Source organism: Castanea sativa, chromosome 11 (assembly GCF_040712315.1).
Source record: "Castanea sativa cultivar Marrone di Chiusa Pesio chromosome 11, ASM4071231v1".
NCBI classification, from domain to species: domain Eukaryota; kingdom Viridiplantae; phylum Streptophyta; class Magnoliopsida; order Fagales; family Fagaceae; genus Castanea; species Castanea sativa.
The window spans coordinates 2,024,392-2,049,199 of record NC_134023.1 but is presented as its reverse complement, the minus strand read 5'-3'; the positions used below and the strand labels follow the sequence as shown (position 1 = coordinate 2,049,199).

Sequence of the window (24,808 nt, the reverse complement as noted above, 5' to 3'; positions counted from 1 at the left end):
TAAGAAAGATGTTCCCAAAAACCTCCTTGTTCCAAATTCCCACGGCCTCAGTGAACTTAAGAAGATTTGTTCTTAGGTTGAGGTCACTTACCCAATTATTAGTAAGTACATTTGCAAAAAGGGGGTGAGTCATCCAGACTGGCTGAAATCTAAAAGGCCTGGTCAGCCTGAGAGAGGGAGACTTTTCCAGGCTGAGAAGAATTGGGCAGTGATCAGAATGCACCCTAGTGAGATGGGTGATTGAGGCCTCCGGATATAGGTTAACCCAATCCTGATTTGCAAAGGCCCTATCCAAACGTTCTTGGATGAAGTGACCAATTTCCTGCTTGTTTACCCAAGTGAATCTCGGCCCCTGAAACCCAAGGTCAATCAACTTGCACGTATCTAGGCAGTCTTTAAAAATTTGGGCTCTTCTCATATTAACTGGGTTGCCACCACACTTATCAGCACTAGATAAAACCTCATTGAAATCTCCTAGTACAGTCCAGGCTAAATTATGCAGTTCAGAAGTTTTTGCTAAATTATCCCAAAGCAGTCTACGTTCAGCAAATCTAGGGCTAGCATAAATACAAGATAAAATCCAAGACAGGTTTGAGGCGAGTACCTTCACAATTACGTGGATTTCCTGCTCTGTCTTTGCCAAAAGAGTAACCTCCACTACTTCAGAGTTCCAGAGTAACCAGAGCCCTCCAGCATACCCTATAGTATCAGTGTGAATGGCTCCATCAAAGGGGAGTCTATCTGTGATGTCTTTAGCCCTCAGACCACCAATGCGGGTTTCCGTCACAATGACAAGAGAAGGATTATACTTATTCATCAAACTATCCAATGTATGTCTAAAACGGGGGTTTAAAGCCCCTCTACAATTCCAACAAATGATATTCATGGACACTGGCTGGGCGATGGGCGGATCCCTACTGACTTGGAACCGATTCCTTGCTTGGTTTAGCAAGTTCCAACCCAGCTCTCTCAGCTTGGATTTCGAAAGATCCGTGTTCTTCCAAATGCATACTGCATGCTCCATGATCCCCAATAGTTGCTCCCGTGAACTGATCAGAAGATTTATCTGTGGATATCTCCCACACACCTGTATCACCTTGATTGCTTCCGAAGACCCCACTAAACTTGTTACTGTTAGTCCATCCGCCGATATTTTCCTTGTTTGGACCTCCTTCAATAGGTTTGATTTTGGCAAGAGACGATCCAGCGAAGTTAGTGATAGTGCTCTCCACCCCAGAATCTCCCCTTCTGCCTTTGAAGGAACGTCCGTCGGGAATCTCCACCAGGGGTTGTCCCATGTTAGCCATGCCGGATCGGTCAGAGGTAGAAACCCCAGTTTTTGGCTCTCTTGGGTTAGAGGAAAAATGAGACTCCATGCCTGTAGCTGTTCCTGGTCGAACCACCCCTATATCATGGTGGGAGAGGCTCGAATCTGCTGAATGAGGGAACTGGATAGTGGCATGAGCTTCCCGTTGAGGCTTATTGCCCATTGCCTATGTGATTTGTCTCCCATGGCTAACTGGGGTTTCTCTTGTTGTGTACTTGAACTTATTGCTAGCTTTTGGATTAGGCGTCTTGGTTTCTGTCCTTGGTGGGTTTGGAAGAGACGAAGTACCCTTTTTTTTCAAACCCAAAGGCCTATGAAGTGCACTGGGCAGAGCACCTTGGATTAATTCAATAGCCGTTGGCTCTTGATTGAATGGGGTGGTGGGGTCCAAACTACTTGTGTTGTCCAATCTCCTGTTTTTACGCTTTCCTTCTGGTGAGACAGTAGGGGCCTTGGTTGGTGGGTTTGCATCTGCAGTAAGCCTTCTTAGCCGGCCCAAATCTTTGGCATTGAATGCCGTGATTTGCTCTGGATTTGACATGAAGGATTGGGAACGGTTAGCCCGGGAATTAGAAGCGTGTTTCCTACGCTCCACTAACATCCAAGGGCCATAATCATCCCTTTCATTTCCTGCTTCTTTTCCCTCGGGATTGGGATTTTCGTCTGTCTCTACTGCGTTCCTTCTCGGTTCATTCTCACCGCTTTGATCCATCTTTACCTCTGTTCCCTTGACCGTATATGGACACTGAGGTTTCCTATGTCCCATTCTTCCACAGGAAAAACAAAGAGACCCAATACCTTCATATAAAATCTCTTGTTTGAATCTTCCAATGAGGACACTCCTCGGCAGTGGCAAGTCCAAATCAACTTGAATGCACAGTCGCACATAACGCCCTCTTGTACCCGCTGCAGTATTGGCATCAATCCGGAGCACCGGTCCTATGGCCCTCCCGATCTCTTTGAGTACCTCCATGTCGTAAAGCTCAATGGGGAGCCCAGGTAAGCGGGTCCAAACAGCGACCTTGGAGCATGCAGCAGCTGTAGGCTTGAAGTATGGCTCCCATGCACGGATAGTAAGGTAGTGCTCCCCTATAAACCAAGGTCCCCCCTTCAGGACTTTTTCAAAATCTTCCACCAACCCAAACTTGCATAAATAGAAGTCATTTTCTAGATCGATGCAGTCAAGCCTTCCCGCTGGCTTCCACAGTTGCATGATCCTAGAATGAAGGTGATGGAAACCAACCGTTCTTCCAAAGACTTTCACGATGAGAGAGTGAGCCCATTTAGCCCGGATATTCATCTTGGTCTTCTTAGACAGTGTAATGGCAACAGTACCCTCAGGAGGGTCATCTACCTCTTCATCAGAGAGAGGTTCCTCCTCTTCATCAGCCTGGAACTTAAAAGCCTGCGCGTAGGCGCCAGGAATGTCACCTACAAGTTTTGCCTTGAAGGACTTAGTCCCCCTAGCTACATCATCCCTCGCAAAGCCCCCCTGTGAAGCGCCGAGGGGCTGATCCTCCTTAACTTTCTTGGTACTACGCTGCAGCTCCGCATCCTCTTCCCCAGACCTCTCGCGAGACTCAAACTCACACTGCATGGCTTATGGTTTCATCATGTACTTACTTCTATATTCTATTCACATATGATCTTTTTAACTTTGGCTCTCTTCACAATGTAATTTTTTAGTTTTTGGTTGAGACATTATGTGTGGTAATGAAAGCTATCATGTCAAATTGTTGCGTGAAGGGAATTTGAATAGCTCTCTCACACAAGATTGATTATAAAAACTATCATGAACTTGAGAAAGATTTTTCAAGCATATAATAGGAACGAAGATGACTAGAAATAAAAATAGACACAATCATACACAATAAAGAACATCAGGAATTTACATGTTCAAGCTTTGGCCTACGTCCACATGTAGTTTGGGATGATTTTGATATTTATCATAGGGAGGTTATAAAGTGTTTCCACATCAAGGGAATGAGGAATTACAAATAACAAAATCTCCCTGCTAAGACTTTCTTAAATTAATTCAAAGTCTCCCCTATATGGTATGATACCTAGGCCAAAGTCATCAAATTCTTTGTAGTATTTTCTATTTATAAGACTTCCAAACCTATTTCTTGATGGACAAAGGATGCCTTTTTTAATGGACAAGGAATGCCCACACACACACGCAAAGCCATAATTCAAGTCAAATTAAAGATTTAAGACATTTTCAAAAGATTTCTATCTACATTGTTTTAAATTAATTAATGGACACACATTGATTTGTATATTGCTATGTATATGATGCATCTCTCTCTTAAAGTTCAAGTATTGTTTTCTTTTTAATGCGGAAAATAGGTTTGCCTAATCAAGCTGTTGTTTTTTTTTTAACAAAAAGAATAATGCTAAGAACACAAAATAATTTATAATGTATTTTGCAACTATTGACATGGCCTATAGTGATTGGATCAATATCACTAGATTAAAGGACAACTAGAAGTAAGAGCTCCTTCTCCTGAGAGAAATGACCATATTTTGAGAAACTAGATTAGAATTCTTTGGGTAATTCTACATGGAATTTCTAAAATCCTATCATCTTTAATTATATGAGTGGACAAGATTTTGTCGTATCATCAACATTTAAATAAATATTTGTATGGACTAAGAATAGCAGGCCTACCTCCTAGACTGTCAAGTCCCATGTCCACTGGGACTACTTCAGCCTAACACGGGCCCATATGGCCGAGTAGTTAGGGAGGTAGCCGAGTAGTTAGGGCAGTATCCAAGATGTGCTGAGAACAAGAGATAATGCCTTAGGAAAATCCGCCCACAGGACAATAAAATCTGGCGTCAAAAATACGTTACTAGGGGTCACCTCAATAGCTAGAGGTGGGTCCCCCTCTGACAGGTAATACGCTATAGAAGGATCCACTGACGCACCAAATATTCCCCCATCTTGACTACCCCCCTAAAAGAAGGGTATACATAAGGGGGAAGGGATAATAAGAAGAGGTTGGAACAAAAAAAATAAGGGAGACACACACGAGAGAAGAGAGAGAAACTTGTCTTGGGGAAAGGTAAGTCCTGCTTGGACTTATCACGGGGAGCTCGGTCGTTTGAAAACCTTCATGGCCGAGCTGAAGCTAAAGCAACTCAGTGATCAAGCACCACCGTAGGATAATCAAAGACACCATCTACTTCTTCATTGGACCTCCCATTGTGGGATAAGCTCAACCCAAGATACAAATAAATTGGTGGTTTGGGCCTAATCAACCCAAGGTACCACCACAATATTAAATATTAATGTTTTTTACACTATTTAAATTATCAATGATATGGTAAAATCGAATTCACTCAGGTCAAAATAAATAGATAAAATTTTAGGATTTTATAATAAATTTACTATAAGAATTTTAGAGAATTTTAATCTAAGATACAACAAATTGACAAGAGGGTTTATAATATGAAAATCACAAAATGGTGACACATTATTACATCATCAACATTTTCCGTACAACTTAGGGTCTGTTTAGGAACAACATATTTGCTGAAACTGAAAACTTTTTACTGATATGGCGTTTGGTACGGGATAATGTTTTAGGATTCTCAGGAATGTTTGAAGATCCCCAAGTTTAGTTGCAAATCACCCTAGGGAATCAGATACCAAGGGAATCTAGATTCCTTCTCTTAAACCCCTCTTAGTAGAAATGTGAATTCCCTTTAAAACAGGTGGGAATCCAGATTCCCAAGTTTAAAGGAAATTGTATTTTTTATAAATTGACAATTTTAACCCTTTTTCCTTATCATTTAAGCAATTAAGATAAAATATAAAGCCAATTATTATGGATTAAACTCTTTTAAAAATTATTATTAAGAGTAAAAGCATTTGAGAATTTAAATAGTTATTTTTGTATTGTACTTGTCATTTTGAAATGTTAGACTATAATTTTAATGAATTTGTCATAATTAATAGTTTATATTTGGTTTTCATTATTTATTTATAGGAAGATTTTTTTTTTAAAGACTTGGTAGTTAACATTCAAATCTAAGGATAGAATGAGAAAAATAAATAATTCATTTAAGATTCCTGGTAATAAACCAAATATTATCATCTCACATTCCTCGAAATCTTAAGAGATTTTCAATGAAACCAAACATAGGAATAGTTACATTCCTTGAAATCTAGATGCCAAGAGTAATGTGGATTCCCACCAAACGTCACATGAAAGTATAAAGGTAAAAATTAATTGAAATAGTACAGTGAAACCCATGAATAGTACCTAAAAGTGCAGTGAGACTCATGAATAATAGCAAAAATAATTTGAATAGTAAAATAATCTGGCTTTTTAATTTGCATCCAAACGCACACTTAGATTTCAGGCACCCATGTAAAAGACGAGTGAATAAATTATATTTTCAGAGTCCCCACCAATTTAAATTTCTTTAATCATTTTAGAAAAATAAATTAAAAACTCTACAATATATGCCATTTTCAAAATGATTAAGCTCTCTTTGTACTCTTCCTTTTGAAAAAGATGGAAAATTATGTGCTGCCAAACTCAAATTCCTCATATGTTTCACATGCAATTACTGTGTAGCTAGTGTACGACATGGTCCATTGCCTCTGGCTCACTTTTTCATTTATGACATGATGCGTGATGAAGCACAAGCTCGTTAGTCACAGTGAGTGTGTCCAGATGAAGTCGAACCTAGCTTCCATTGAGGTGGAACTAATGAAGTTGTTCCCCTAATATGGTCACCGGTGTGGTGCCTGCCACAACGCCTCCGATACCAAAATTATTATAAGGAAAGAATTAAGCAATATAGTAGAATAGCAAGTGGTATTTCTCAGTGTGTCTACATACCTCTTTCTGGTGCTTGTGAGGAGCTTATATATGTTTTTTACAATCCCTAGCCGTTGTGGTAATTATTGGGGCTTTAATGCCTCTTTTGGTAATGCCTCTTGCTCTATAATGTGGACTTCAATAGGCGTTCAACGATCTGTACAGCTATTTTGTAACCGTTTGGGATATTATTGCCTGTATTAAAAGGTTTGGGTATCTTCGTCACTGATGTGGGCACCTGAGACAAGTTCGTCTCAGGGACTGGCCTCGTTTACAATGCTGATTTCGTCCATGGGAGTTAAATTCGTCAATCCCATCAGTTGCCCCCGGATTTTGTGGTCGTCATGTGGTGTTTAATGACGATCACGAAATTTGAAAGGTCCGCGAACTGTACATGGCTCTTGGGATTTCGCTCCGCATTAATTGCGTAGTGGCTGCGCCACACGCGTCGTGGCCACATGGCTCATTTCGATTGGTGGAGTTAATGCTTCAGTTGCATGACCCTTGGGTTTCCCGTTGAATTTTAGTTTTTTGGGCTCTAGTTTTTAAGTTTTTCTTCTCCTCATCTTTTCAAGTTCCCAATCATTGCTCTGAATATTTTCTTCTCCTTCTGTGATTTTTCCTTTCGGGCTGGTGCGTGGCGGAGCTTCCCATTGTTTCCGTTTTGAGGTATGTCTTTCATCTTTCCTTTTGATTCTTCTCCCTTACCGACGTTCCCCATGCTAAATTTTTTATTTCTTTTTCTTCTTCTTTGGCGCATTTGTTCCTTTGGTTCTTTTGGGTTTTAGAACTTGTCTCTTTCCTTGGTTCTGTTGGTTTTTCCATGGTTAGTGGCTCCGAGGTTAGGATAGCTTGCCCTTCGATCTCTTTTCTTTTTGCACGTTTAGGAGGGTCTTTAGAGGTTTTTCCGAACCTCAAGAATTTCATTTTTGAGGGCAATAGCCTAAGTGTTGCTTTGGCCGATCTGTTGCCTTTGCTTCGTCAATCGATTGATTGGTTCGAGGGTCTGGTGAAAGAGTGAGAATTAATGTTTGAGGTTAGGTCTAGTGAACTCGAGACTGGGCTATCATCTAGCGATGACCCGGCGGAGGAAGATACTGTCGTCTCTACCCTTCGAGAGGTTAGGGCTTTTCACGCTCTCGAGGAGGTGTGTGGGTTGGACGCTGATACATTGGGTAGGTTTAAGGACAGATTCCAGTTCCCAGATCGAGTTAGGGTTCGTTTGTCTACTGAAAGGGATCGGGCTTGTCATTTCTTTCTTGGGGAGGTATGCTTTTATGAGTCTGCCTTCGTCTGTGGGTTGAGATTTCCTATCCACCCATTCGTTATGGAGTTGTTAGATCGTTTAGGTATTGCTCCTGGGCAACTTATGCCCAATTCATAGAGGATAGTGGTCAGCTGTGTGGGGATATGGCTGGCCGCTACGGACGGAGGCATGCTTAAAGTAGACGAACTTGTCTATCTATACCGATTGAAAGAGTCCAAGGAGTATGGGTACTATGAGTGGTGCCCTGGAAGCGAAGGACCAGGATCGTTAGGGGTTTACCTTCGTCTTTCAGGTATTGGAAGTCTAGATTTTTCTTTATGTTTGGGGACGACTTTGAGACTCCCTCCGGTGGGGTTTGGGGTGATATTCCGAGGTTACTTCATCGGTGGGGAGCCCCAACCTTAGGGCGTCATTATTTTCTTTCGTCACTTGAGTTTTGCTGCGTTTGCTTTTTTAGTTGCTAACTCTTTTGCTCATTGTTTTGCACAATTAAGAGACGACTTAGGCTTAAGAGTAGGTACAAAGAGCGGGTGGAGAAAGCAATCGCGTACGCAAAGACGATTGAAGATTGAAACGACTTGGTGGACCCGAGTACTCTCTCCTTCTACTGTTTTGGCCCAGAGCCTTCTGCCTTTGTCCTGCGCAACCTTGACATTGAATAGAAAAAGAAACAAAAGAGTAAGTTTCAAACTCGTCAGTGTTGACTCTTGCACAAACTTGCTTTTAATTATCTTTTTTGATAAGTGCACTCCTTCTTGTAGAAATGACGACCAAGTTTGATAAGGATTTGTACGCAAAAATGAGGTCAAAGAAAGATGAGCCACTATCCAGTCTCGGGAAGAGGACGGTGTGCATCATTGGGAAGGGCCCCTCTATCACTCCAACTATCTCCGGTACTTCCGTTGTTTCAAGCACTGAAATGATGAGGACAGCATCTCCTGCTACCTCAATTGAGGAGATCCCCAGTCTTGTTTCCAAAAGGCTGCGTTTACCTGACAAAGGGAAGGAGAAGGCAGATTCTCGTTCGTCTTTCGTTTGGGATGATGAGAGGCTGGCAGTGGAGAGGGCACACGGGGTTGTCACTACCGAGGACTTGAAGGTCTTCTCCAACGTGCCTTTCAATGAGGTTGCAACTCGTCATGTCCATAAACTTGTTCAAGTAAAGAGCCCGTGCAACTTTTAGTTTCATTCTTCTTTCTTTTCGTTGCATTAATAGCTTCAATTTTATTTTCAGGTGCTGGGGGAGAGCCTTCATATAACTTCTGAGTACCTTACTCAGGAGGCCAAGGTGGCATCTATGGTATCCAGGATGGAGGCTTTGGAGTTGGAGAATTTGACACTGAAGAAAAAGCTTATTGAGTCTATGGATGAGTCTACTACATTAAAGGAGAAGGTCAAGACCTTGGATGACGACCTTAGAGCTGAGCGTCAACTGACCCTGGAGAAAGACGAACAACTTCTAGATGCCAAGGAGAGGATCAAAACGATTGCTGCTGATGCTATCTAGGCTTTTCAGCAGAATGGCGAATTCAATACTATTCTCTTTAGCTGGTATTTCAAGGGGTTTAAGGTCTTGAGGAGTTAGCTCGTCAAGCATCCCACTGGGGTGAATCTAGAGAGCTTAGACTTCGAGGAAATGGATAAAGAGATGGCGGTTGACGAAGTTGCTCATTCCTCTACTCCAGAAGTTGATGTTCCTGAGAATGCCCCTGCTGGAGATGCTGCCGTTGATCCCTGAACTCGTCGTTTGCAAAAAAGGAATTCCTTTTTTTTTTTTGGTGCCCCGTTATGTTTTGGGCTTATTTTGAGAGTAATATCTTTGGCCCAATGTTTATGGGCTTTTGGTTTGGAAAAAAAATGATATCTACCCTCTATTTTTGGGCTTAAGTTAATTTGACAATTGCACGCTTACTTACTTGTGGTTTGTGTTCCTGTAGCATTTTTCTTTCTGTATCAATTGCACACTTACTTACGTGCTTGTGATCTTTACTGTGACTCTTTCTGAGAGTTTTGGTGAGAACTGGCTAAGGACTTAGATTTCGTCTGAGCAGCTTGCATCCTTTGATGACCTTGCTCTGTCTGTAACTTATACTCGTCTAGGTGCAATTTATACCCTTTAGGTATTTTGTTGTTTTTGTCATCAGTAACTTACTTCCGTCTAGGCGGAGTCTTGTTACTTAGCCATTTTTGTGACTAAAGCCCCAGTCAATCGTTTGGCCTCGTCAGTAACTTACATTCGTCTAGGCGGAATCTTGTTACTTAGCCATTTTTGTGACTTAAGCCCCAGTCAATCATTTGGCCTCGTTAGTAACTTACATCTGGCTAGGCGGAATCTTGTTACTTGGCTCTTTTCGTGACTTACGATATTGTCACTCATTTGGCCTCGTTAGTAACTTACATCCGTCAAGGAGGAATCTTGTTACTTAGCTATTTTTGAGTTCTATTGTGGCTCATACCCTCTTAGGGATCTCGTCACTCGTTTGGACTCATCTGTAACTTACGTCTGTCTAGGAGAAATTCTGTTACTTAGCCATTTTTAGTCAGCTTTCGCATTATAAGACCTGCACACATTAAAACAATTGGCTGAATAATTCTTTTTATTGCTTTCAAGAACAAATACAATCGCCTGTAACATCTATTGGTGGTATTTCTTCAAGTGCTCAATGTTTAATGGTCGTGAGAGTTTCCGTCCGTCTAGGGTTTCCAGATGGTAACTGCCTTGTCTGGAATAATGGACGACCTTATAAGGACCTTCCCACGTAGGGTCGAGCTTTCCTTAGGTAGAGTTTCTAGTGGCTGGGGTGACCTTGCGTAAGACGAAGTCTCCTATCTCAAGTCGTCTGAACTTCACTCTCTTGTTGTAGTATGCGGCCATCTTCCGCTGGTACTTCGTCATCTTATCGGAGGCTTTCTCTCTCACTTCATCTAGACAGTCCAGGTTAACTCGTAGCTTGTCGTCGTTACTCTTCTCGTGGAACATTTCTCGCCTTATGCTGGTTATTCCTACTTTGACCGGGATAACTGCCTTGGTGCCGTAAGTGAGTCTAAAAGGGGTCTCTCCTGTTGGGGTTCTTGCTGTAGTCCTATAGGCCCACAATACATTGGGCAACTCTTTAGGCCAAGCGCCCTTCGCGTTGCCCAACTTGGCCTTGATTATCTTGAGCAGTGTCCAATTCGTCACCTCTGTCTGTCCATTTGCCTGTGGATGTCCCGGGGATGAGAACTGGTTCTTAATCCCTAAGCCGGAGTAGAAGTCCCTGAAGCTATAGATAATGTTCTTCCAGATGAAGCTTTGGATTCTGGCCTCAGTGATGGTTGCTAGTGCTTCTACTTCAACCCACTTTGTGAAATAATCAATGGCGATTAGTAGAAATTTTACCTGTCCTTTACCTTGGGGTAATGGGCCGACGATGTCGATCCCCCATTGTGCAAAAGGACATGGGGAAGATATGGTCCTCAATCTCTCTGATGGAAGACGTTGGACATTACCAAATCTTTGACACTTGTCACACTTCTTAACGAGATTCCTTACATCTTCCTGCATTGTAGGCCAGAAATAACCTGTTCTGATAACTTTACTTACCAGTGATCTGGGGCCTGCGTGGTCTCCACAACTTCCTTTGTGAACTTCCTTCAAAATATATTTGGCTTCTTCTTCGTCCACACATTTCAAGTATGGCATGGAAAAACCTCTTTTGTACAGAGTCTGGTTCAGGATCGTGAACCTGGCTGCTCTCTTTCTGACATTCTTGGCCTCTTTAATGTCTTGAGGGAGGTGTCCATCCTGAAGGAAGGACATGATTGGCGTCATCCAGCTACTTATGCTCTAGATTGTAAATGTAGGGATCTCCTCAATGCTGGGGTGTTTCTGGATTTCCAGCATCAAGTCTGCATCTGCTGCTGCTTCTTTCGATGATGCCATCTTTGCGACTTCATCCGCTAGGACGTTATGGCTTCTCGAGATCTGTACAAATTCAACTTTATCAAATTCCTGAATCAAATTCTTCGTCAGCCTGAGGTACTTCTTCATTCTTTCCTCCTTTGCTTCATATTCTTCCTTGATCTGCCCAACCACCAGTTTTGAATCACTCTGGACTAACAGGTTTTTGACTCCAAGTGCTTTTCCAAGCCTCAGTCCCGTCAGTATCCCTTCGTATTCAGCCTCGTTATTGGTGGCTGAGAATTTCAGCTGGACTCCATACTTGAATACTTCTCCTTCAGGTGTGATCATGACGACCCCTACCCCCCTCTCTTCCTAGCTGACGAACCGTCGGTATGTACTGTCCATCATTCTGTTGCGTCAGTGAGGTTGCCATCATCTGGGAGAGTAAATTCTGCAATGAAGTTTGCCAAGGCTTGTGCTTTAATGGCTGTCCTGGGCTGGTATCTAATGTCGAACTGACTGAGTTCGATTGCCCATTGGATCATTCTCCCTACTGCTTCGGGCTTGTTCATGGACTTCTTAATGGGTTGGTCCGTCATTACCAGGATGGGGTTCTCTTGAAAGTACGGCCGCAATTTGCGCGAGGCTACTACTAATGCGAATGCAATCTTCTCAATCTTTAGGTATTTGGCCTCTGCACCTTGGAAAGCTTGACTGATATAATAAACTTAGAGTTGCATCTTGCCCTCTTTTGAATCAATGCCGCGCTTACGGCCTTAGCTGATACCGCCAGATACAAGTATAAATCTTCCCCCTCATTGGACGGACTCAAGAGGGGTGGGTTACTTAGGTAACGTTTAAGTTCTTGAAACGCTACCTCGCACTCGTCCATCAAAACAAAAGCTCGCTTCAATGTCTTAAAGAAGGGTAAGCATTTGTTCGTCGCTTTTGAAACGAATCTATTGAGTGCTGCAATCATTCCTGTGAGCTTTTGGACTTCCTTAGAGGTCTTGGGCGAAGTCATGTTGAGTATAGCCTGTACCTTCTCCGGGTTTGCTTCTATTCCCCTTTGAGACACCATGAATCCTAAGAACTTCCCTGAGGCTACACCGAAGGCATATTTGCTAGGATTTAACTTCATCTGGTATTCTTTAAGGGTGGCAAATATCTCCTTCAAGTCGTCCAGATGTGTCAGTTCCTCCTTACTCTTAACGAGCATATTGTCCACGTACACCTCCATGTTCCTGCTAATCTGTTTACTGAACATCTTGTTTACTAACCTTTGATAGGTTGCTCTTGCATTCTTCAGCCCAAAAGGGCATCACCTTATAGCAATAAAGCCCTTGGCTTGTGACGAAAACAGTTTTTTCTTGATCCTCTTCAGCCATTTTTATCTGGTTGTACCCTAAGAAAGCGTCCATAAACATCAGTAGCTTATGCCCAGTTGTAGAGTCCACTAGCTGGTCTATTCTTGGCAGAGGGAAGCTGTCCTTCGGGCAAGCTTTGTTCGGGTCTGTGAAATCCATGCACATTCTCCATTTCTCATTTGCTTTCTTCACCAGTACGACGTTGGCGAGCTAATCAAGACAGAAAACTTCCCAAATGAAGCCTGCTATCAACAGCTTATTAACCTCGTTCGTGATTGCCTGGTTTCAATCAGGGGCGAAGACTTGTCGCCTTTGTTGGACAGGCTTTTTCTCAGGATCCACGTTCAGTTTGTGCTGGATGACTCTAGGGGATATACTTGGCATGTCCTCGTGACTCCACGCGAAGACGTCCAGGTTTTCTCTGAGGAATTGGACGAGCTTTGTCTTCATCTCGGGACTTAGGGTCGTCCCTATCCTTGTTGTCCCAGCTACATCTCCTCCAACCAGTTCTACTGCTTCCAAGGCTTCCACCTTATCTTCTTCTTTCTCCTCAATCGTCCACGTATGGTTCTCCTTTGCTGCCAACATAGCCTGATAGCATTCCCTTGCTAAGACTTGATCTCCTTTTACCTCACCCACGCCGTCTTCAGTTGGGAATTTCACTTTTAGGTAATAAGTGGACTAGGCTGCCTTCCACCAGTTAAGTGCAGGCCTTCCAATGATCATATTGTAAGATGAAGGGCAGTCTACCACCAAGAAGTCTAATTGATGGGTCAACTGCCTCAGGTAGGTCCCCACCATTACTGTCAGTGTCACTATGCCTTTGGGATATACTTTGTCTCCACTGAATCTGACGAGAGGAGAGTCAAATGGACGCAATCTTCCGGGATCTAACTTCAACTGCTGGAAAGTGGGAAGGTAGATGATATCTGCAGAGCTGTCATTGTCTACGAGGATCCTTTTAGTGTTGAATCCTTCTATTGTGAGCGTTATGACTAAAGGGTCATTATGAGGCTGCTTCACTCCCCTTGCATCTTCCTCGTTGAAGGACATGTCTTGACCCGTCCGTCTCTGCTTGAATGGGGGTATCATGTGGACGCTATTCACCTGCCTCTGATATACTTTCTTGAAGGATTTGAACGACCCTCCTATGGATGGCCCCCCTGCGATCGTCTTTATCTCTTCGATCATGCTCTGTGGAGGTTGAGGTGTGTTATCTTCGTCTCTGGGTTTAGGCTCACACTGGTCTTTATTACCATCCCTGAATCTGCTAGATTCCCCTTTCTTCACATACTTTTGTAGTTTTCCTTTCCGTATCAACTCCTCTATCTGCTCTTTCAGATCTCGGCAGTCTTCTATGTAATGACCATGATCCTTGTGAAACCGGCAATATTTCTTCTTGTCTCGGACATTAAGGGACGAATGCAATGGTCTTGGCCATTTGAGGTAATGCTCATCCTTAATCTGCGTCAAAATTTTGTCAACAGGCATAATTAGAGGGGTGAATTTTACCGTTCGAGGAGTTTTTTCATCCTTTCGTCTATCTTTGTCATTGTTTCGATGACCTAGACGCTCCCTTTTTTGTCCCCTACGATCATCTTCTCTCCTTCCCTCCTTTCTTGGCTTTTCTTCGTCTATTATGGCTGCTAATGCATCTTCAACATTCATATACTTTTGTGCCTTTAGGAGCATTTCTGCCATCGTCTTTGGTGGATTCTTTGCAAGAGAAACCACAAACTCTCTTGACTTCAACCCTGCTTTAAAGGTCGTCAGCTACACCTTGTCGTCAGTGTCATCTACCTCTAGGGTTTCTCGGGTGAAGCGCTTCACATATGACCGCAAGGTTTCTTTCTCCCCTTGTTTGATAGTGAGCAGATGATCCGCTGGCCTCTTAAGATGTTGTCCTCCGGCGAAGTGGCACAAAAAGGCGCTGCCAAACTGTTCGAAGCTATCGATGGACAAAGTTGGCAACTTTGTGAACCACTCCCTTGCAGCTACTTTAAGGGTAGTAGGGAAGGAACGACACAATATTTCGTCAGGAGGCTATTGGAGGCTTAACGTTGTCTTGAAGGTGTTGAGGTAATCCTGGGGGTCCTTAAGCCTGTCCATGTCAGTTTGAAAACTTTTTAAAATTTTGGTTCTCTCTATTTAACCTCGTTTGCATCTCATTGTATATCATCATCAGGTCAACTCATAAGGGTAAAATTGTAATTTTGATTTGATTTCCAATTACATTGCATGAAACAAGTCTTGAAGTTATAACAATCATAATGACAGTTGGTGAGCATTAATCCTACCACCGGATTAAAAGATATCATAGAAACAAGTTTAAAGATAACACGCATTAGCATGGATTAACTACTAAGTAGACGTAATTATAAAATCTTAACTTTAATTGGTCTCTTTTTAGTTCAAGGAAAGTCTGAAATAGTGAAAAAGCACCAAAAAAAAAGTGGACAGAATCAACAGTAAAAGGGAAAGATTTGGACCAAGTGCACTTGGACTACCAAAATCTCCAAATTTTCCTCTTTGGCCTATCTTACTCCCCACTCAAGTCAAACTCTAGCCCCCTACGTTTTTCACTTAGGTTTCGAATTTTTCACTTATGGTGTTTTGGTCCTTTTGGCCTCAATTCACTAAAGAGGTAATTTGGTCCTCTTGGTCTTAAGCTATCAACTTCTTATTATGATTGTTACTTGGAATGTTTATGAGTGCTAATGCATGTAGATAATGTTTCTAACATTTCTTTTTAATTACTTATGCCCTAGTTCTCCAGAATCAAGCATGTTTTTTATTTTTTAATACTTTACATGTTTTTGAATGTTAGCATGCTAAATATGGGTTGTCCTTAGTTTCTCATGTTGAACATGATTTTAGGGGTTTTCAATTCAAATAACATGATAACATGTTCTTAGATTAGAGTTGATCACAAATCACACACATATTCATTATACTTTAATTTGATTTCAATTCATATTTGCATGCCTAGAATGTTTGTTTCAATCTTTGATTGCATGTTATTGGATGATATAAAACTGTTGTTAAACAATGTGTTATTTAATCGGCCACCAAAATCTAAAAAACTTGTTTCACTAGGAAAGGCAGGTACCTATACCTCCTATCTTGTAACCTAGTCTCCAAACTTAGGTTAGGAGTTCTAGATCAATTCATTTACATATAATTTTGTCTTTGTAGAATGTCATTAGGATTCAAAGCCATTTACTTTTGCTTTAGATTGTATTTAGGACCAAAACCATGTAATATTTAATTACTTCACGAAAAAGTAAAGTTTTAGAATTATTCAATAAAGAAGTATTTTTCAATTGTGGTTTTCTTATTTTTACAATAAATAAAGTGGTGACTCCATTGTAAAACCCCTGACCTATGAGGGATGATAATATCAATAGAAACTCAACTATCTCTTGAGAGGAATCAACACAACTTCATCTATTCGCTGGGTTTGGCTCTAACCAACAGGTTGAACTAAGGGCTTGGACTCTCACAAAACTTAGGACCATGCCTCATTAAACCAATAATTGTTTTGAATCTTCCACTTCTTATCTTCTAATGAGAGAGAGAGAGAGAGAGAGAGAGAGAGAGAGAGAGAGAGAGAGAGAGAGAGAGAGAGAGAGAGAGAGAGAGAGAGAGAGAGAGAGAGAGAAACATGCCTACAATACATCTCCTTTATTCCAAACGTACCTTAGTGTAATGGGAGCATATTACCTGCAACTAGGTGATATGCAATCCTTTTGATGTGTCAAACAAATCCAAATTCTTTCTTTATTACCAAGAAAAATAAACTTATAACTTTAACGACATTTCTTTACTACTGTGTAGTCATGTGTTTATGTACAAGTACAATTAAAAACAATCACGATTATACATTGTATTTTAGAAGAGATTCAAATTCTACATAATATTAGCTTATGCTTTTTTTAAACTATACATTTCTAAAATATGTAATGGTTTCTCATTATATATATATGATTTAGAATTTAATTAGATTTAGACTCTTCATTTTTTTCACCCAATAATTTACTTGCCACATAAGAAGTAAATAAAGGGATATGTGGTAAAAAATTGAAATCCAATTTAGTATAGGGATGGCAATGGGGCGGGGTGGGGCCGAAGGATGGGGTCTCTGCTCCTGCCCTGCATGGTTTTGTCTTGCCCCGTCCCACCCCACCCCATCCCATAAAACTCTATTTTTTATTGGTTAATTTTCCCTACAACTAGTACAATTTTTTTTAGTAAAACATATTTCATCAATAAAAATATACTTAAAATTACAACTAAATTTATCCAATCAAATCAAATTAATTTTTCGCAAAAATTGAATAATATTATCCAAGTGTTTTACAAGACAATCACAAAAAAAATCTCATAGTATAACACATAACAAAATAGAGGCAAAGAATCACGTTGGGTAAGATAATATAAGCCAATATTGATATGTTTGTTTAAATAGTATGGTTTTAGGGCATGAAAAATTTAAAATTTTAAGCCTTATTAATGCGGAGTGGGGCGGGGCAGGTCTAAAAAGTCTAAACTCATCCCCGCCCCGCCCCGCCCCGCCCCTTGGCGCAGGACTAAAATCTCGCCCCATCCTCATCCTACTACCTTTGCGAGGGGCAGGTCACGCGGGGTGAGGCAAAATTGTCATCCCTAATTTAGAATCTAATTGGATTTGGACTTTTTGAATTTTACACTCAATAATTTACTTGACACAAAATTAAATAGGACTTTTGGATATATATATATATATATCTCCAAAATTGATCTTTCTCTTCGTACATTTATTGCAAATAGGTTAGATTACTTGTATGAAATCTCTCACGTACCTAAAGATAGTAAGATTTCTATTACTGATTTCCTTATTGTAAATCCCTACACCATGTTTGATAAACCTCAAATTTCTTTCAAAAAATCCATAAAACTTTTTTTAGGTCATTCTTATCCTTCTACTGTAAAAGAATATGTTCAAGCCTCTAAGTTTGACCAGTTTAATATTCCAGCATGTGAGAATGAAAACTTTATCACCCTTGCTCTTCGTTTTTGTTCCCAGTTGGATTTTCAATTCCTGAATGCTTTGTTGCTTTTTTTTTTTTTTTTTTTTTGGAGATTAAAGGTAGAAATTTCATTAAAAGGTAAATATATGTATACAAAGGGGTCTGAAACTCGGCCAGACAAGAAAAGACAACAACAAAAATTGAGGGACAAAACATCATAAAAGAAAGACATTTCTAAGCAGGAGAATAAACACTATAATTATGGGTCCCTAGAAAACAACCAAAACATCATGGAGGTTTCTGTTGTGCTGCAGAGAGCACAACAGAAACCTCCATATATTTCCTTTGCTTTGTTGGTTTTGGAAACTCCGTACAACGTAGCAAAGGAAATAATTGAAAGGATAGAGAACCCTGCAGTGAATGTTTGGGGTGTTTGGCAATGACTGCTTGGTTATAGATACCATATGAGAGGTGTTTGGTTCCGTATGATTAGCGAGTGATTTTTTTTTTAAGAGAGTTTCGACCTATGTCGTTCGCTTTTGATAATAGCTCATGATAGCTCTTTATCATTAAATCAAGATTCCAATAAGTTTTTGGTATAGGCAGAGTTTAAACTCCAGATCTTTTATTCAAGATCGGAGATTTTACCAGTTGAGCTAACTGGAACCCATGATTAGTAATTAATTATTGGTCTTTAAATTGATAATTTAGCATTTTTGCAAGTGCTATGCTCCAGAATTGAAGTATATTTTTTATTGACTTAATATTTTATTATGATGATAGTTTTTTATCATCAAACCAAGACATTAATAAGTTTTTGGTATAGGCGGGGTTTGAAGATCAGAGACTTTACCAGTTGAGTTAACTAGAACCTACGAATAGTAATTGATGATTGGTCTTTAAATTGATAATTTGGCATTTTTTTCAATTGACATATGCGTTATTTTTATTGGGTCACCTCTTATACATTGTACTGATAATGGGATATTCGTTAGTTGCAGGTGATATACTCCATAATTGAAGTATAATTTTTATTGACTTAATATTTTATTTTTGATCCAACTTATGACATTGTAAGGATTGCACAATACAAATTACAGGTGATATGGTCAATTTTATAATCCTATGAATAAGACCAATCACAAAAGCCAGATGCATATTGAGTATGTTGACCGTTAGGGTTGTGTTTGAGTTTAAAAACAACTTATTTTATTATGTAGTTTATTTTTTATATTATTCAGCTTATTTTTGCTATTATTTATGAATCTCGTTGCACTTTTTGGTACTATTTCATGGACTTCACTGTATGATTCCAGCTAGCTTTTAATTTTATTTATAATACTTTCAACAAATTTTTTTTTAATATCAGCTAAGTAAGTTGTGGACCCTATATATCTATTTCCATCTTAGTCAATTGTTGCACCCGTGCTGATGAATATTACAAAAATCCTCTGATTGATTGATGGCATATGGCACTATCATAAAAGAATAAATACGGATAGGGTGGGGTAAAATCCATTTAGGGCATCTCCTTGATTGATGTCATATGTCATTCATTCTTTTGAATATAATTATTGAGCTTTGTTTGAAAAGTGATTATACATAGAGTTTTGATGAGCATTGGCTGAAGTGAATGCCACCAGAACACTCAATTAGACCGTGTGTAGTGTGGTCCTCATGAGTTTACCTCAAGTTAAACTTCCAGCACATTTCTCCCATGGAATTTTCTACTGTGACCAATGAGGCAATAAGTTATCCAATTTTTTTTCTTCTTATTCCTTTGTGGTTTGTGGAGACTTATGAGAGATAGGTTTGTTGATTTAAGACACAAAACCCATCTTCAAGAAAAACAAATGGAGCTTTCATCTTCATTACCAAAACAGTATATTTTTTGTTACTAAATTCAAAAGGCTTATAGTAAATAATGGCCAGAAAATGATTTTGGGGTTGTAATTTTTTAAAAATAAAATAAAATAAAGATGCTTTAGTGAATAACACTGTTCTTACTTGGAAAAAAGATTCCTTGATTTAAAATAAATTTATTTAATAGTTTTAATTAAATATTATAAAATAAAGATGCTTTAGTGAGTAACACTGTTCTTACTTGGAAAACAGATTCCTTTATTTAAAATAGATCTATTTAATAGTTTTAATTAAATATTATAAATTTAAATATCTATCTAATATCACATCATTAAATAATAAAACATTTTGTAAATTATTATACTCAAGAAATAAAATCTAAACTATTAAAAGGATTATTCTCTCTATATTTCAGAAAATAAATAGAATATGATTGCATACTTACTTATGTATAAATTGAAATTTCTTTTGGTTTTTAGTTTTTATTTGTTTTTCCCCGAAATAGTTGGGTCAAAGACATTGCAGAGGAGCTTTGCCCCGAAAGATGATAGCAAAGCACTAAATAACTAATCACATTCTTTCAAAAAAAAAAAAAACTAATCACATTTGGCAACCTTTCTTCTATGATATGTCTAGAGTCTTCAAAATAAATTTCACAATGGTATATACGACAAGTTGTTAATTGTTGATAATAAAATGATGTTAGTGGTTGATTCAATTTGAGAATCAATGTGTTTAGTGATATAAAAATTAGAACCCAAAATGTGCTACAAAGGTCTTTTTATTTGTCAAATCATCTGTCTCTCTCATTTCTGTTGCGCAGCTTCTGTGTAAAACATGTAATAAACAACACATTAGTGTTTGATAATTACATAAGAAATAGTGAAACTCGTCAGTTTAAAGGAGTGCAGGCAGGCTCTCAAGATAAACACCAAACCTAACTCTTCAGGAGAATAAGCCCTCATCATAAACACTAAGATGGATGGCCATCGCTGCTGCACCAAAGGGAATGTCAAACGAGGCCTATGGTCTCCTGAAGAAGATGAGAAGCTTTTCACGTACATCACCACCTATGGACATGGAAAGTGGAGCTCTATCCCAAAATATGCTGGTAAATATTGCTTCAATTCTCTCTCACTCTCTGTAACAATAACATGTATATATGTAATGGATCTATAATAGAGTGACTAAATTTTGTACTCACTCTTAATAACAATAACATGTATCTATAATGGATCCATCTTAGAGTGACTAAATATTGTACTCACAATAAATTTTATACACATATATACACGTGGTTGCTAAGTGGATTTGGGATTGCAGGCCTGCATAGGTGTGGAAAGAGTTGCAGATTGAGATGGATAAACTATCTAAGACCAGATCTTAAGAGGGGTTCCTTCACTTCAGAGGAAAAACAGATTATCATTGATGTTCATAGGATCTTGGGCAACAAGTACAGATATATATATTTAAAATTAGTGTTTATTTGGTTTAATGAATTTTTTATTGTTTTAATAAGAGTAGTATTTATTACACACTTTAATTTACACAGTTTTCCATGCTTGCTCCTAAATAACAGAACTCATGACTTCAAGTTACTAGTTCTATTATTTTGGATATGTGTGCAAAACTGTCTGGATTAGCTTGTGTACAACAACATTTTTCCTTTTGATAATAAGGTTATTGGAATAAATTGAACTTCGAAAGAAGTTAAATATAAAAGAAAAGCGTAATTTTGAAGCCGCTCATCATTTCTATCTCCTTTTCCTTTTGGTTTGGAGTAAATTTCAAGAGAATTTTGTTTGGATATACAGATGGGCACAGATAGCTAAGCATCTCCCAGGAAGAACAGACAATGAGGTGAAGAATTTCTGGAACTCATGCATCAAGAAAAAGCTTATCTCACAAGAGTTGGACCCAAGCATTCACAATCTCGTACCTTCTCATCAGAGAGCCTATAACGAGGTTGCATACAAATGCAATGTACCACCAAACGATGAACTATCCAATTCAGTTTTCACTCTGAATTCTCAGATTACAAATGCTTACACCTTGGAAATGGGAACACCTATTTTTACAGTACCTGATAATCAGCCTCCATTGCTTCAAAACCCTAATCCTGTTTGGAATCAGAGTCTCACTGACTTTACCAGTTTCCCTCGCGTATCATCCATTGAGAGCACACCCAATATTTCTTCTTCTTCTTCTTCTTCTTCTTCTTCTTCTTCTTTAGTGAACCCATCTGGGTTTGGGCTCTTAAACCATGAGAATTGTGTTTGGGGTGACAGTACTTTTGCACCCTTTGAAGCGCCAATATTGGAAGGAGAGCGACCAATGAGACAAGAAGTACTGCAAGAGAGGGAAAAGGTTTCTGAGATGGGAACTAATATGGTTATTCAGAACATGGATGCTTCGTTTGATAGCTCTAGCTTTGATCTCCGGTTTGTGGAGTCGACCCTTGTTTCTGATTTTATGCATCATGATTTCATCTCTATGGATGATTTTGCATGGAACTAGTACTAGTAGGCCTTCATGTGTACATTACTAGGCTTTGCTGAAATAAGGTGTGGAATCTCATCCACACTTCAATTTCAATGCTCTCTTGACGATAATCAATACTATATAAAAACTAATAAAAAGGGTCAACATGGTTTTGTTGCTTTTGAGATTGCTTTTAAGATTGTAGACAAAAATGATTGTCCTTTTTTAGAAAAAAATTCGGGAAATTGTATTATATTTGTACTATTTTTTTGGGTAAGTTATCTCTACTCGTAACAAGGTTATATGTTACAGTTATATTCTACCATTAGTTGGCCACTTACATCAAAGCAGTAACTCTCTACAGTTGCTTAGTACATTATATTATATTTTAATTTCTATTAGATTGTGATAGATTAAATAATATAATGTCTATGTTAAATCTGATAGTAGATTTCATGTCACATGATAATTTATGTTTCTTTTTCTGTCTTCTTCTTTTTTTTTTTTTTTTTTTTTCATTTTAGACAAGAACTAATTTAGTAATTTTGACAATATTTTATTACATCTATTGGTAACTCACATATCAAAGCAGTAACTCCATTCCCACAAAAAAAAAAAAAAAGTAGTAACTCCATAGTTTGTTTTGTATTTTTTCCGTTAGATTGTGGTATCATCAAATAAGATAATGTCTATCAAATATGATGCTAGATCCACTATATCACATGAAAACCTACGTATTTTTCATTTTTTAAGTAATTTTAGACAAATAGTAACAAAGTCACGTATGATAATAGTTTTATCAAATTTGCTAAGATAAACATAACTCCATGGTATCTACTGTCCCCAAAAACATTTGAGATACCACATAATGCTTCTTTAGATGTAGTTTTATGTTTAAATGGGAGGTAGAGTAAAGCCAATGATCGAACTTAGAATATTTTGTTCTGATACCATGTTAAATTACTGATTGTTTCAAAAGTTTAAGCTATTAGAAAATGATGAATTTAATCACTTAACCATAAATTTAACAGATATAACAAACTGGTGTCCCAACTTTCAATTAGACTATTCCGCTCCTTGTTGATAGTAGATTAGATCGCTAATATATGTTTCCTAACATAAATTATATTGCATGAATCATGGGCATCTCACTTTTTTGAGTGGCATTATATATATAGTAGTATTCTCTTACACTAAAATTTTCAATGAAAATTAGGGTTTCTCTGCTTAGGACGGTTTGGGCTTCCAAACATGTTGTAGGCGGTAGAAGTTTGTTCCTTTTCTGATAGGATTGTTGTTCCTAGGGTAACTTGGTTACCTTTAGGTGGTGTGGTTTGTTCGTTATTGTAGTATTCGTGGCTGCTTATGTCTTGTTAGGAAGTCAGGTTGCGCGTTGTTGGACAGTTTTTCTAGTTTGTGTTGGCGTTAGGAGTTTTTTCGACTAAGCCATGGAGTCTCTTATGAATTATTGGAGTAATATGTCGCTGAATGATAGGGAGGGGGGAAAGGTAAGTCTAAATAAGGAACAGAGATCAATGGAATTCTTTATTGTCGCCAAGTTTTTGACAAACCGAGCCCTGAATATCGATGCTGTTATTAGGACTTTTAGTCCTTTATGGAGAGCAGTGAATGGATTTAAAGTTCGTAATATGGGTGATCATATCCTCCTATTTGTCTTTGATAATAAGAAGGAAGTTGAGAAGATTTTTTTGAGTGAACCTTGGAGCTTCGATAAGCACTTAGTGGTGATGCAGAGGTTTGAGAACAATTAGCCGGTTCATGATTTGATTTTTACACGGACTTCAATTTGGGTTCAAATCCATAATATCTTGTTCCGTTATATGAATAGAAGGGTTGCAGATGAGATTTGTGATGTGGTTAGAGTTGTTGATCGCACTACCTCTACTAATGAGATGGAATCATGTAATTTTATGCGTGTAAGGGTTTCTATTGATATATCTCTTCCATTGTGTTTTGGTAGGGTTTTATCTTTGAAGGATAGGAGTGACGTGTGGGTTAACTTCAAGTATGAAAGATTGCCAAATATTTGTTATTGGTGTGGCTGATTAACTCATAGTGATAGGGATTGTGAGGTATGGATCAATAGTGATGGTACTTTAAAGTTCGGTGATCAAGAGTATGGTCCATGGTTGCGGGCTCCCTTTACTCCAAATCCCAAGCGATCAATGGTGGTAGTCCTTGGGATTTACGAGGTCAAAAAGAAGAATTTAGATGGGGTTTCATGAGCTAAGGAGGTGCGTACTGTTTCGGTTTTCATGCCCGTTCATTCTGCCCCTCAGGTAGCAATCCAAGTGCAGCCCTTGGATGTCTTGGACAATAGGGATGGTATGAAGTCTCCATCGGGCTTACTGGACAGAGATGAATCTCAATTGGGGGAGGGTGGTGAGGAAACCCCTAAAAGAAGTTGCTTAGCTTCAGTACAGATTCCTAGTTTAATTCCTTTGTCTTCGGTTGTACAGGGGGAGTTTCTTGAAAATCAAATCCGTGAGATTAATCGTGGTCTTTCTTGCTTTGACACAAATGATGGTGATTTGTCATCTCTACTGATTTTGGCAGGGCTTCAGTAAAACGAACTAATGAAGCGAATGTTCTTGACGGGTTACAAAGGAAAAGGAGAGCGGTTTAACCAAAAGACAAGGGTGGTGATTTGTTAATGGCAGAGGTTGGTGTCCAGCTCTGCCAAGAGCCGTGAGTCTTCTTTGTTGGAACTGTGGGGGCTTGGGAACCCTCAGACAGTTCAAGAGCTCGGTGATTT

General features: G+C 39.1%; 2 protein-coding genes across 2 annotated transcripts; one reads left to right on the top strand and one right to left on the bottom strand.

Annotated features, from left to right (window-relative positions):
• Positions 1–13,360: 13,360 nt before the first annotated feature.
• On the bottom strand, positions 13,361–14,380 carry LOC142615601 (uncharacterized). The gene has a single exon (XM_075788340.1). The coding sequence runs from the start codon at positions 14,378–14,380 to the stop codon at positions 13,361–13,363; it is 1,020 nt and encodes a 339-aa protein (XP_075644455.1).
• A 6,149-nt stretch (positions 14,381–20,529) lies between these two features.
• Positions 20,530–22,068, top strand: LOC142615600 (transcription factor MYB41-like). Its single transcript, XM_075788339.1, has 3 exons — positions 20,530–20,662; positions 20,875–21,003; positions 21,362–22,068. Exons 1-3 carry the CDS (start codon positions 20,530–20,532, stop codon positions 22,066–22,068), a joined length of 969 nt encoding a protein of 322 aa, XP_075644454.1.
• Positions 22,069–24,808: the final 2,740 nt, after the last annotated feature.